The 15,078-nt window shown below is 38.4% G+C and overlaps 1 protein-coding gene across 1 annotated transcript in view; it reads right to left on the bottom strand.

Annotated features, from left to right (window-relative positions):
- The window catches only part of CCDC192 (coiled-coil domain containing 192), a 203,487-nt gene that overhangs the window by 161,752 nt on the left and 26,657 nt on the right, over positions 1–15,078 (bottom strand). The window contains exons 5-6 of the mRNA XM_055086905.1: positions 7,931–8,062; positions 6,938–6,994 (exon numbers count right to left, since the gene is read on the bottom strand). Of these exons, the coding sequence (XP_054942880.1) occupies positions 6,938–6,994; positions 7,931–8,062 (189 nt within the window). The remainder of the gene's footprint in view (positions 1–6,937; positions 6,995–7,930; positions 8,063–15,078) is intronic.

The following is a 15,078-nucleotide window of genomic DNA, read 5'->3' as shown; positions in this document are numbered from 1 at the left end:
GCTTCTCAGCTGTAAACAACCAAATCTGATTCTGATGAGCATAAAGAAAAACGGAATTTTCTTCAAACTAATTAGGATTACTTGATGGTTCCTAAAATGGACAGGAGTCAGGTTGTGTTCTGGAGCCCACACGCCACAACTAGAGAGAAGCCCGTCCACTGCAATTAATGAGCCCATGCGCTCTGGAGCTCACGTGCCACAATGAAAGATCCCACGTGCTGCAACTAAGACCTGATGCAGCCAAATAAAAAACATTAATTAATAAATTAATTAAAAATAAAAAGACATAGACAGGAGCTAGAGCAGTTCTGGTGCGGTAGTGCATACTCCTTAGCCATGATGCCAGGGTGTCACTGTAGGATATATCAGTTCCAAGTGTTTTTCCTCTCTTGCTTCATATGAATTAATATTCATATGAATATTATATATTCATATATATATATATATATACTCTGAATATAATATTCAGAGTCCAATTGTCTTAGGGCACATGCCCAATTCCCAGATAGTAGCTGATAAGGTACTTTGAATTATAGTCCTTCCAAGACTTCATATGATGGGAGAGATGCAGTTGGAAAGGATATCAGGGTACTGCTGAGTGCTTAGGCAGCCAAACAGCAGCAACAACGAAAACAGCTCATGTCCTCTATCATAGTAGAAAAAGACCAATTAGCAGAGGGCCTGGAATTTTAGGGGAGAGGAGTCTGCCCTTGATCTAAATTGGTGACTCTTGTAGATCCTTATTTTGGAAAGTAAAATGGTAGTCAATAGCTTCTTTAGAGAAGGAAAGGGAGAAGTTAAACCAACTCTTTGGGAAAACCCTGTCATGGTACTCATGGTGGTCCCTTTATGCCTGTGCTCCTGACTCTTGAGCATCAGGACTGTTGCTTCCAGGTCTAAGTATGTCCTTAGAAACTGTAGGTCAGGAGCTCCTGATTTCAAAGACACACTCATCTAACCTACAGCTTGAATCACCCTGTATAATTCATTGGAAGGGTTTCTTCTTCTGGATATTTGTAAGTGTTTAGTTTATTATGAAATATTTCAAGCATACAGGACAATATAGAGAACAACACAACACTCAAGCACCTACCACCCAGTTGCCCAGACTTCTCTTTTGAAATAATCCCATTGAATATTATAGAACTTTTGGCTCTGGTAAATCTTGGAGGTAACTAGACCAAGAGATGAGCTGGCCATTGGGATGGAGGTGAGGGGTAGGAGGAGGCAAACCTCTGGCCTACTGCAGATAATCACATCGCCAATGACAGAGCAAATGCACATGGCTGAGTACTTATGTTTCCCAAATACTAAAAATAGGAAAGCAGTAGATTCAACAATTTGGAAGGCATTCATTTGAAAAGGGTTTTTTTAAAAGATACCTAGTCCTGATTCAAATTACCCTAACATGAACAATAATCTTTAAGTTATTATAAACACTCCCTTGAAATATTTGTTTAATCCCGTATAGGTGTCTAAGCAGATAAAATCATGTGGGAGGGAGTGATAAAAATGCCCAGGGCAGGTTAGCCCTGTGGGTGGCTCAAGTGGGTGTCCACGGGTGCATTGGGAGGGGCAGCCCTTTGTAATCTTTTAAAAGTATAAGCTGTGACCAGGCAAAGTCACGTTCATGGGATGAGATTTTAATCTTCGAAATGTTAGCAGCGACAACTCACGCTTAAATGTTGAGGCTTGTATCTTCTCTACATTTCATAGCTATCAATTTAATTATACAATAATAAAATTTAACTATTGGGTTCTAGAAGAGTGAACTCTAAATAAAAAGAAGCCAAGACCTTGGCTTGTTAATTTTCATGTTAAGACCATAATTTCCTTTCGATGCTCTTCTTACTTGTTCTGAAGTTGAGGTTTCCCACAACTCTATTTCCTTTCTCTGCTGTTTTGTCCTTCTACTTCCACTCTAAGGAATCATTACTTTTTGTCCCTTCCATGTTATACCTTGAAAGTATCAAATTCAGATGAAAGTAATGCCTCAGGTAACTGGCATTTCTAAGGAATAAAATGTCATAAAATAACTTTCCCAGAGATTTAAAGTGGGCTCTTATAAATTCCAAAATAGCCTTATTTTTAATTTAGCCATTTTAGCAATTCATTTCAATGAAATCTGCACAAGAAATTGAGGCAGACACTGTGAGGGGCATAAAGAAAAGCAAACTTGCTCTGTATCCTCCAGTTGTTCACAGTCTTGGGGAAGAGCTGGGCCACATCAAATAGTTCTATTTTGGGTCATAGTGTGACAAGTGACAGAAGACAGGTTCTGAGAAGTGCTATGAAAGTATCAAGGAAGGAGAGATCACTTCTGGTTTGATGGTCAGACAAAACTTACTGGAAGGAACAATCTTGATAAAAAATGGGAAAAATCTGGCAAACACAATGGTGGGGACAGAGAGTCCAGTTGCCAAAAAATTATGAGCAAACATCCCAGGGCAGGAATGCGTGGGCATCCTTGGGGGTCATAGGTGTGTGATGGAGAGGAGATAGGAGAAGGGGTCAGGTCCTCATTTTCAGTGTGAAAAATGCCATGGTCAGGAGGTTGGACTTTATTCTGGGGAAATGGACAACGACTGTCTTCCTCTAGGTGCTGGAACAGGGGAAATGACGTGATCAGAGTAAAATTCAATTCAGTTCAGCAAAATGTATCGAGTAGTTGCAGTGAGCCTACCCTGTACTGGTGTAATGGAGCAGAGGGCCTAGGGCCTAGAATGTGTGTAGCAGACACACATTCTTGGTGCTGCCCTCAATGACCTTCATGTCCAGTGGAGGACAGAGGTGTAAACAGATAGCATCGATAAAATGTACTATTTTGAGCTAAAATAGATATATGTACAGGAGGCTATAGGAGCTCAGAGAAGGTAATCTAGGAGCTAAGGGAGAAGTTGGTCCCTGATACGAGTCTTATAAAAAGAGTAACGTTTATTCGGATAAAGAGGAGAGAGAAGGATAGCCTAGACCATGAGAACACAGAGAGCAAAGTCACAGAATACCAACTGACATTGGCTATGTAGAGAAAGCAGTTCCATTTTACTAGCCTGCTGGGCATGAGGCAGAGAGTGGAGTGAATGAGAACAGGGAGATGAAGGGTAGGGACAGTCCTCTGGTTCCCTCACCAGGGCCGTGGCAGGGAGGCCAGGAGACCCCTGCAGAGGTCGCATCCTGCAGCAGGGTTACACTTGGGAGGTACCGCCCAGACAGGAATTCCAAACTCTGCACACGACTTTCACACACTTAAGGAGGTTTAAGTACAAACTGCCTGACAACTCCTATTAATACTCTTGGTTATTTCTTTTTTTTTTTTCTGATTGTGGGAATTTATAAGAGTAGCTGACCGTTGAAATTGGAACTCTTTTTAAATTTTTATTTATTTATGGCTGTGTTGGGTCTTCGTTTCTGTGCGAGGGCTTTCTCTAGTTGTGGCGAGCGGGGGCCACTCTTTCATCGCGGTGCGCAGGCCTCTCACTATCGCAGCCTCTCTTGTTGAGGAGCACAGGCTCCAGACGCGCAGACTCAGTAGTTGTGGTTCACGGGCCCAGTTGCTCCGCGGCATGTGGGATCTTCCCAGACCAGGGCTCAAACCCGTGTCCCCTGCATTGGCAGGCAGATTCTCAACCACTGTGCCACCAGGGAAGCCCTCTTGGTTATTTCTTAACCTTAAGCACCACCAGCACTCCCAGGAAACTTCTGATCTCCTGTCTCCTCATGGCATCCTCAGGGCTCCACTCCCACCACCTGGGTCCCTTATCCCTTCTCTTCTCTGACTCTCCAGTACATTTTTCTCCCTGTGAGTGTTAATCTTTGGCTCTGTTTGGTTTTCTGCCCCCATCCCAAATCCTACACGTGGCTTTTATCCTTTCTCTCCTCTGCAAACAGGGCTTGATGACGTGAGAGCAAGTGTGCTACACTGTGGTTTGGGTGGGGCGGTGGGCAAGGGTAGTGAGGGCTCTGAATTTGAATATGTTGATAATTTGTGGCCAGTTGCAATAACTGAGATATATGATGGTCAAAAACAGCTAGGAATTGGTAGGATAATGGTATCAAAGACACGGAAGAGAGATAACATGTAGAAGCATACTCAGAGGCTGACAGTTAACTAAATGTAAGACGGAAGCAGAGACAGGTGGGATTTTAATTCTGTTTTGTAGTTTGGATCTAGAATACATAATAGCAGTGTGATGTTATTCGCCATGCCTGAGGAACACAAACAGAGGAACACATTGAAGAAATGAGAATAGAAGATGATCAATTTGATTTTGTGTGTGCTGAACCTAGGTTATCAGAAAGATATTCAGGTCATATTTAGCAAGCCTAGTGCTTTAATTCAATGCAGTATGCCAGCAGTCTCCAAAGTTGTGTGTTTAAAATATCATTCGAGGACAAACGCCAATGGAAAATGACATACGCGGGCCTTTTTTGGAGATTGATTGTACACAGGTAGGTCCTGCAGTAAATAAACACATTTAATTTAACTTTATTTCCAATGCCCCTCTCATTTTTTGTGCAGAATACCTATTAACATAGAATGTTTTTCTCCAGGAACAGTGTTTTAAGAAATGCTCATTGCAGCACTAAGGAGATGTAATCAGAAGATGATTAAGATAGAAGGAACTTGGAGGGGGTGGAAGGGGTTGCTTATTTGCATGGAAGAGTTGAAGAATTACAAACTGATTAATCCCTCAGAGCAGATATGGGGAGAAAGGAGATTGGAGATAGAACCTTTATCAATACCGTTTGACACCTCCAATGGCATGTAGGGAATACAATTTGGAGAGGCAGCAAGTTGTGACAGCAAAAGTATGGATTTCAGAATCGACGTGTGTGACAAATGATCTAATTTCTAAGACTCAGTTTTCTTTTCTGAAAAACAATGCTCACCCTTTTGAGTTGTATGGAGACAAAATAGATAACATATGAAGCACCTACCCCATACTCCTATGGGGTAGGTCCACGTAGTCCACTCTCAGTAAACACTATTATTAATATTATTTTCATTTAAATATTCTCGATGAGTTGAAGCAAAACTTTGATGATTATACTGCTATATTATAATCTGAACATTGAACAGTTCCACAGAGGAAATCTCAGTGGTTGGCATCAAGGCCCTAAGACGAGGGAATACTCCCAGTTCAGACATGCCTGGGACAGGAGCAGTGTGGTAAAGGGATAGAATCCACACATGCTAGGCAGTGGAAGAAGACACCACAGGAATTTCCCAAAGGCAACCATGACCATGTTTTTTCATCAGTTTTTCATGAAGAGAGGCTGGAGGCTAATAACTGAACCTTAGCAACTATCTCTCCATAAAAAATTCTGAGCTAAAAACTCCCCGAGCGAATGGCTGTAGGTATCCATCTGGCATGAGGTGACATGCTCTGACAAAAGTCAGTATCTGGCACCCTGTAGGGAAGGGCAGGGAAGAGGCATCTGGGACAGAATGCTGGGCTAATGAGATATACTTCCGTCTGAGTCTGTCACAGTGCCACAGATGCAGGCCTTAGTCATGTTCGGTATTGGTCAATTGAGCACACGAGGCCAAAAAGACTCTAAATTTAGAGTTTAAAACTCTGCTAACTGCCACAGCAGATTATCTTTCTCTCTACCCCAGCACAAAAATGGGGCAATTACCATGATTTTATCCAGATCACCTCATTGCAAATCCCAAATGGATGGTGACCAGAATTTACTATTTTGCAGTCTTTTCTGTTGGACTTTGGGGCTGCAGCCTCTCAGGTCTCAGATGGGTCTGAGTTTGTTGTTGTTCAGATTGGCCATTGAACATGACTGGCCACTGTTCTTAATCAAGAAGTCATCCCATAACACCTAGGATATGGATGGAGGAGATAACTAAAAAGATGGCGATCAACTCTTTGAGGAAACCCTTAAGGCATCAGGGTTGTTCAGATCCTTGGGAAGGGACAGTGGCAGGGTGATGACCACTGTCGTCACCCTGGATACATATGCACGTGGATACACAAGGCTATTGTGACAGGAGATGCTCATTAGTTGTTCTCTGAGTGAAGACAGGCTAAAGTAAAAATGAAAATGTTCCTGGAACTTCAGAGGGTCTCTCTCTCAGGGGAGGACTTGTAGCACAAAATGGACAGTTCCATTTCTGATTTGTTTATATGAGCACTTGCCTAAAAATCACAAGACTGGGGCAAAATAAATATATATAAAACAATGCTGCTCAAAATATGATGTAAAGATGGGCAACAGCAGTAACATCCGAATCTAGCATCCCCTAGAAGTACATATTCTCAGGTCCTATCCTAGGCATATAGAAAACTCCAAGCAATTTGTTCTTAAAGTTTTCCAGGGCTTCCCTGGTGGCGCAGTGGTTGCGCGTCCGCCTGCCGATGCAGGGGAACCGGGTTTGCGCCCCGGTCTGGGAGGATCCCACATGCCGCGGAGCGGCTGGGCCCGTGAGCCATGGCCGCTGGGCCTGCGCGTCCGGAGCCTGTGCTCCGCAGCGTGGGAGGCCACAGCAGTGTGAGGCCCGCGTACCACAAAAAAAAAAAAAAAAAAAAGTTTTCCAGATACTTCTTGATATACTAAAGTTTAAGAAGCACTTCCCTAGGCCTATATGTGAGGTATCTATAATTTCCACTTCCATTCACTCACTAAACTAGCCTGACTTGCTTGTCTTTCTACCCTTAGTTTCCAGTTCTCTTATCCTGATAGTACCTGATTAGACCATCTGATTATATATAAGAACTCAGTTCTGTAATGTTTATCATCAACATAAACCAGAATTGAATTTATAGAAAGCAACTTTGTAGAGGTAATAAAAAATACTGATTCTTAGCTTCGTGATTTGGTTTGCAGCGGAGAAACCGTAGTTATAACTTCTGAAAAGTTTCTGTTCATTTCCAGAATAACAATGATATAAATTAAGGGATAAATAAAGGAGAAAAACACTTACATAGGCTACAAGTTGCTCCTGGGAAGCTTTCACTTCAGCTTGTAATTTTTCAATACACTGAAAAGGAGCAAAGTTTAGAAACAAAGTACATAACTCTTCCTTTTACACGTTCAAAGTGTTCCAGATAGAAACATGTACCAGTTCTCGTACCTTATGAATGGCAGCGTTATCTCAGCTAGGTGTTTTGAAAATCATCATTAAAGAAATCAGCATTCCCCACCCCCCCCTAAAAAAAAGAAAGAAAGAAATCATCACTGCCATCCCTCTCTCTCTTCCACTCTATGGAAGAATCCAACAACAGAGTACATGAATTATTAATAATTAGCAGATGATTGGGAAAAATAATGTTTGCTTGATGTACTGCAGGTAATGTTAACCCACCTTATATCATGTATACATATATGTGGGAGCCAATGGATTTGTATCTGCCTTTGGAATATATAGATATGTTTTGTGTGAATATACATATTTACATATAGATACAGATTATCTATCTATCTATCCCAAAGGCAGATACAAACCAATATGATAAACAAACAAGAGATAAATTTATGTAATGACATATGTAAATGTCTAGAAATTCAAAGATTGGTAATTTCTTATAAAGTGATTTACTAAAAGTCAATGAAAAATTTTCTGATCCACTTGTTTCACTACAGAGAAAGAAACTATTCCTTGATTAAGTTCAACCTTGAAAACCAAAAAACATTTATGTAGTCAATATCATGTACAAAATAAATAGAATATTCAGCTAATATGGTTCAAAAGAATACATATCAAGCAAACTTTAAAAATATCACCAAGAAAGTTAATTTTTGTATGTGAATATTCATCAGGGAATACAGTTACATTGAGTAAATACAAATACTGTTATTTACCATCTTGAACTTAAATATGGACTTCCAACCCAGCCAGAAATAACTATAGAATTGTCAGTTCATATAAGTTTAGGTAATCTTTAGAAATAAAAATTATTTCTCTTCTACAACATACTTGGTCTTTTGCAAGGACCATTTTTTCATATGGTTCCCCCCTGTCTTCCTTTCGGTCCAGAGCCTCTAGTTTTTTCTCCAGCCAGGAAACTTGTTCAAGCAGCTTTGATTTTGTTCCTTCAGAGGCTGCAAGCTAAAGACATTTGCTTGTAAGTGTATGGAAGTACAATGATTTTTTTTAAAGCTCCTTTTAAAAGTCCGACTTATAAATGAATTGCCTTCCACCAATATCTATTAAATATGAAAATGGCTTTTGAAACATTCCTCATAGATGACAAATGACTAGTATAGAGAGTTAAGGAAATAATGTTGATTTTATTTATTTTTAATAATAAAGATCTTTCTGAGCAAGAGATGAGACCACATAGTTCAGCAGGCAGAGAGATTTGTGGTGCAACAATCTCAACAGTCATCTTTATTATGTTTAAACATTGCACTTTACTTGTACAGCTGAACCTGAAATCTGTATTGTGGTTTACATAGGGTTCTTGAAACTTAACTCTTGAGGGACTACAGCTGTCTAGAAAGAGCAGGAGTTCTGACTCCCTTGGATCTTTACCATTAAGCAGTGAGGTAGAAGGAGCTGAAGGGAAATGTAGGAATTTCTAGTTAAAGTCTGATCAGTGGCAGATCTATACTAAACCATAACCAAAAAATGTCTAGAGGTGACTGTTTTACTGTTTCCTCTTGAGGAGAGTGATAGTTTGATAGTCCCTAGTCCCTTAGCTCCCTTGGAGAGCCCCTGGACTAGCTTCTTCTTTCATTCAGGAAGCTTATTGTGCTTTTTCTCTATAGCTCAGCAACAATTCTGAAAGAGTTCCTGGAAAGGGACACACAACCTTGTATTCATTCCAACTCTCATGCTCTTAGGCACGGCTTATCTCTAAGTATGTCTTTCGCATTACTCCAAGTATTATTGCAAAGCATACTGTCTCATCTTGAAAAGGGCAACAAATATTTAAAGACAATTTACCAAATGGCGAAGCATTAAGAGGTTGGTCTGCCATGGAAATAGGTTGGGCACATCATATATACTGGTATCCATCCATCCACCCATCCATCCATCCATCCATCCATCCACCCATCCATCCATCCATCCACACCATCAGTCACTCAACAAATATTTGTCTATTTGGCTCTCTATGCAACCATTGTGTTATGTGCAGGCGATGATGAAAGTGCAGCAGGAGGGTCAGAGTGAACACATATTCTGTGAACTGTTGGCTTTGCTTTTCAGCTCTCAGTGACCTGGGAGGCCTGCGGTGCTCCACATAGGCACTAACGCATCTAACTCTCAGGTACATGATGCTTTGGAAATGTAGTCTGGTTTCTCTGAGCACCCTTTCATTTTATCACACAGTTTAGTGTAATGACTAAAGACACAGACTGTGGAGTCAGAGCCTTTGGGTAAAAGTCCCAGTTTGATATTTGCTATCTCTGTGATTTGGACAAGTTGCTCAGACTCTCTGAGTTTGATTTTCCTATCTGTAAATGGGAATGGGGATAAAAAGAATAGTACTTACCTCATGCATTTGTTTTGAGGTTTGTATGAGTTTATACAAGAGAAACATTTAGAACAATGCCTGGAATAAATCAAGTACTCAGTAGTTATTATTATCGTTTCTTCCACCTCCTCTAGACTTCTGTAAGCATTCATATGGGTTCTACCCAAATATTTATTATTTATCAAATTGTAAAATAAAGTATCTGAAGACATCACAGCCTCTGCGAGCTGGTTACCCTAAAGTGAAACTGTATTTTGTTTGCTAACTTCCTGTAACCACTCTAGTCTTCAGGAAAAGAGGCCTCTCTAGGTCTGATATTTTCTTTAATCTCAAATATATTCTTTCTCAATCTGGCCTATTTTGTTTCCATAGCCTGACTGATCTATATAATTCATCCAATCACCATTTTTAAATCTATTCCTATTGTTTTTTAGGCCTTTATTCATTCACTCAATAGATATTCATTTATTCACTAATTGTTAAAAAATACATTGGATATTTATTATATGTAAGACTTTGGAGGTAAAAAATGAAGGTGATGCTGTTTATATTTTAGAAAACTCACAATTTACTCAGAAAAGCAGACAATTTAAAAACTTTTATGTAATATGAAAGTGTATAGATGAAGAAGAAGAATATTAATAATACTTAATATTTACTGTGTGCTTACTACATACCAGATATTCTGAGAATGTTTTGTTTTCATATTTATTCATCTCAATTTAGCTTCATAACCATTTTGAAGGTAAGGAAATTTAATAAATTCAATGAGGTTGTATAAGTTGTCCAAGGACATAACAAGTAAATATTGGAACCCAAGTTTTCAGTAGTGGACATTGAGTCTGATTCCCTAAGCCCAAATCTGACCCCAGAAGTGGGGCCTGATAATCATAACAATCCCATCCTCATTCTTGCTGATTGGTTTAGGAATCAAGGTCTAAACCAATCAGATCCTGGCTTTTCTCTGGCAACAGTTAATGTATGAAGAAATGTGACCTAATTTGGACCACTCACACTGCACAGAAGGAAACTTGATGATTTGGAAAAGTACTTTCTCATATCTCTACCAGATATGAATGCTACTGTAGCCATCCTACAAACATCCAGGAAACCAGTTATATAATGAAGCTGCACTCTGAATGGAAGTGTGGACAACAGAAAAAACCTGGGTCTTGTTGATATTATTGAAATGTTTTATCAACTAACTTCGAAGCATCTCCTACCTTAGGACTTACACTTAGTGAGCTTTTAAGTTTCCATATTATTTAGGAGTTGAGTTGAGTTTTCTCTTACTTGCTATCATAAGCTTTCTACTGATACATTGTCTGATTCCAAAGTTCCATGATCTTGACCACAAGTGAGTAAAGTCTATGGAAAAACAGCAGTAACTAATATTTATTTGGTAGCTACAGAATACCACACATTTTGTTTATATTTTTTGTTGTTACTATTTTAAAGATTGAGGGTTAGGTGCTTTTAGGGGCAGATCAGCTTGCCCACAGCTAATAAGAACAGGTCAGATTTGGATCTACATTGGTCTGCTTCCTACTCTGGGTTCTAAATTATATCCAAACCCTAACTTTGCTGCCTGCAAAGATGAGATCTATGATTACCCCCCCACACACACCCCACCCCTGTGATCATGTGGCTTTCAGCATTCTTTCTCAGTGTGTTTACTTATTTACCTGAAGGAAATTTATTTTCCTTTTTCCTAAGACTTGAGAATTCTGTGCTGCCATCTTGCTTCCTTTTTTTATAAATACCAATCCCATCTCTTTCCTCTCCTCTTATAATGGGTTTCTGTCTGAATATCCCTTTGACTCAAATATGTTTAGCTCAGATTCAGTTTAACTCTAAGAAACCTTGACAAGGAACCAGCAGATCTATGTTTTAGGCCTGACCCCACAAGCCTCTGATGCTATGACCTAGGTACCCATAATAACATTTTACTCTGGTACTTTGCTATATTTTTACAGAGTAGTTCTCCAGTCATGTGTATTCTAACTAGGTCATAATTCCCCAGAAGGATGGATGGAGAATTCTGTCAGAACTTATAACAAGACTCAGTCAAATTGGCCAGAAGCAATATTTGCTAAGAACATTCCATTTATTGACTTTTTAAACTATCAGTTTTAATTCACATATGTATCATAATCTCACGAAAGCAGGATAAAGAGATCTTATTATCTCTCCCTCATGTGGATACACTGGGGCAAGAACTAGTGTTGGATTCCATTATATAATGATGAAACTGTTTATCAGCATAGGACAATTGGTATTCCCCCAGGCTTTTTGAAAATGACCTATCAAATAAGCCTGCTAATCCGAAAGGAAAAAAGAGAAAAAATGAGAGACAGTAAAATGAAATAAGATAAAAATTATACATTTAAGTTTTTTTCTTGAAGTACTACATAGAAGAATGTACTCTAGGGACTTCCCTGGTGGCACAGTGGTTAAGAATCCGCCTTCCAATGCAGGGGACATGGGTTCGAGCCCTGGTCCAGGAAGATCCCACATGCTGTGGAGCATAAGACTATGTGCCACAACTACTGAGCCTGCAATCTAGAGTCCACGTGCCACAATTACTGAAACCCACGCACCTAGAGCCTGTGCTCTGCAACAAGAGAAGCCACTGCAACGAGAAGCCTGTGCACCACAACAAAGAGTAACCCCTGCTCACCTCAACTAGAGGAAAGCCCACGTGCAGCAACAAAGACCCAACACAGCCCCAACACAGCCAAAAATAAATAAATAAATAAATTAATTAATTTTTTTAAAAAATGTACTCTATTGAGTTGCAAGATACTAGCTGCCATTTTGAATTAACTTTATTGTTTTGATGGGGGTTTTAGAACTTTTCAAAATTTAATTTTCAATTCAGGAAGCCCTTAGGAATGCTGCTTAAATTCAAATTCAGATTATGGGATAGAAAACAAGGCATCAAAGTAAGTAAGAGGACATCCAAGTTAGCAGCTGCAAGATATCACATTTGAATTTAAAAACTCGGGGACCTTGGGCATTGCATCCTTTTTATTGCTTTTTTTTCCTTTGCTCTTTTTCTTTTTTCATAAGAACTGTTTGGTTTCACAGAGTTACTCTTTGGAAAGAGCATAAAAATAAAAGCTCAGTCCAATTTAGTATCAGGTATCTGCTTACAAAAAGAGGGTAGAAATGCATTTATTATTTAAATAATGAATTTTTCTGTATCCTAATTAGCTATCTTTGCTGGAATATATGGTTCACATGATGCTGGGAGGCTAATATTCTTCCTTTGATTTTTGAAGAGCAGGCCCCTTCTCCTCTGCCCTTGATTCTAACAAATTTGGAGGGAAAAGATGATTTTAAAAGCATGAGCTACATTTGTCATAATAATTATGTAAAACAAAGTGACAACTTTCATATTACACATGAAAGTTGTAAATCCACTAAAATTTACAACTGGCTGTGTAAATCCACTAAAAATTCAACTTTTAATATATACCTCAATGTTCAATAAAAGATCATCATAAAGGTAATGCAATACAGTTAAAAGTCAAAGAAAGATAAACTGTATTCATTGCACAGTTTATCGATGCAGTCAAGAAGGGGTACTTATATATTTTATATTGTTATTCAAGATGATAGTTAAAACAAAGTGACTTGGACTTCAAAAAAGATAGCAGAGTAGGAAGCTCCAGGAATTGGTCCTCCCACTTAAATAATTTTTAGCTGGCAAGAACTGCCAGAACAAACCATTTCCAAGCTCTGGAGAACACTTTCAGCATCCAGGGAAGTGCTTGATGAAGAAAGATGCTGGCATTCAAGGAAATCTCTGTCAAGTCACTGGCTAACTGTAGAGGTAATGGAATACGAGACTTTAGTAACCACACGTGACAAAAAATATGGTCTCTGCAAAAGTAGTTTGGAAAAGTAACTAAACAAATATACAACTGTAGGGTTCAATAAGCAACAACAGCAATTCTTGGGGGGGTAGAAATAATCTGATTTTCAGAGTTACAATATTGTACTTTTCAAAATGTCTAGTTCTCAATGAAAAATTACAAAGCTCACAAATCAAAGTATGGCTTATTTATTGAAAAAATCAAAAAGAAATTGATAAAAACCATCCATGAGGAAACCTTGACATTGGACTTTTGGACTTAGTGGATGAATAGTTTAAATTAAGTATCTTAAATATGCTCAAAGAGCTGAAAGAAACCGTGGGCAAAGAAGCAAAGAAAATTAGAAGAATGATGTATGCACAAGTAGGCGATATGAATAAAGGGATAAAAGTTATCTTTAAAAAATGAAGTAGAAATTCTGGAGTTGGAAAGCAAAATAGTTGAAATGAAAAAATCACTAAAATGTTTTAATAGCAGATATAAGTGGGAAGATGACAGAATCAGCACACTTGAAGATAGGACAACTGAAATTACCTGGTCTGAGGAACAGAAAAAAAGAAAAATACAGAGAAATGAACAAAGCCTAAGGGATTTGTGGACACTATGGACAGCTACCAAGTATACCAACATACATATTATAGGAGCAAATAACTAAAGAAGATACAGAAAATGAAAAGGGAATTAAAATGGTACAGTAGGAAAAACTCGAACACAAAAGAAGACAACATGGAGGAATTGAATAACAAAAAAATATAAGGTGTATAGAAAACAAGTAGCAAAGTGGCAGAATTAGGTCCTTTATTATGAGTAGTACTTTAAAAGTAAAAGGATTTGACCCACCAATTAAAAGACAATAACTAACAAAATGAATAAAAAAAGATCCAACTATATTGTGCTTATAAGAAACTAACTTCCAACTCAAAGAAACAAATAGTGAAAGGATAAAAAAAAAGGTATTCCATGCAAATAGTAGCCAAAAGAGAGCTGGGGTGGCTATACTAATATCAGATAACATCAAATAGATGCCAAGTCAAATTTTTACAAAATACAGGGAAGGATATATATTGATAAGAGGGTTAATTCATCTAAATTATAAATATACATGCATCAAACAACAGACCTCCGTATATGAGACAACTATTAACAGAATTTATGAGAGAAATAGATAGTAATAAATAGTCATAGAGTAGCTAGAGACTTTATTACCCTACTTTTAATAATGGATAGAACATGTAGACAAAAGATTAATATGGAAATAGACTTGAACAACACTACAAACCAACTAGACCTAACAGACATATATAGGACAATCCACCCAACAACAGCAGAATACACATTCTTCTCAAGTGCTCAGGGCACATTCTCCAGGATAGATCATATATTAGGCCACAAAATAATTCTCAGTTAGTTTAAAAGGATTGAAATTATACCAAGTACCGTCTCCAATCACAATGGAATGAACCTAGAAATCAAGGACAAAGGGAAAACTGAGAAACTTGAAAATAAATGGAAATAAACAAGACATTCTTAAAGAATCAATGGGTCAAAGAAGAAATCACAAGGGAAATTAAATATCTGGTGGAGACAAATGAAAAGAAAAACACAAACATAACACACTAAAACTTAGAGGATGCAGTGAAGACAATGCTGGAGGGAAATCTATAGCTGAAAACATGTACATTAAAAAAGGAGAAATATGTCAAATCAGCAACCTAACTTCATACCTTGAAGAACTTGAAGGAAAAGAAGAGAAAACTAAACCC

The sequence above is a fragment of the Physeter macrocephalus genome, chromosome 8 (genome assembly GCF_002837175.3).
Source record: "Physeter macrocephalus isolate SW-GA chromosome 8, ASM283717v5, whole genome shotgun sequence".
In the NCBI taxonomy this organism is placed as follows: Eukaryota; Metazoa; Chordata; class Mammalia; order Artiodactyla; family Physeteridae; genus Physeter; species Physeter macrocephalus.
The sequence above is the reverse complement of the archived record's forward strand: the minus strand, read 5'-3'. Positions and strand labels throughout refer to the sequence as shown.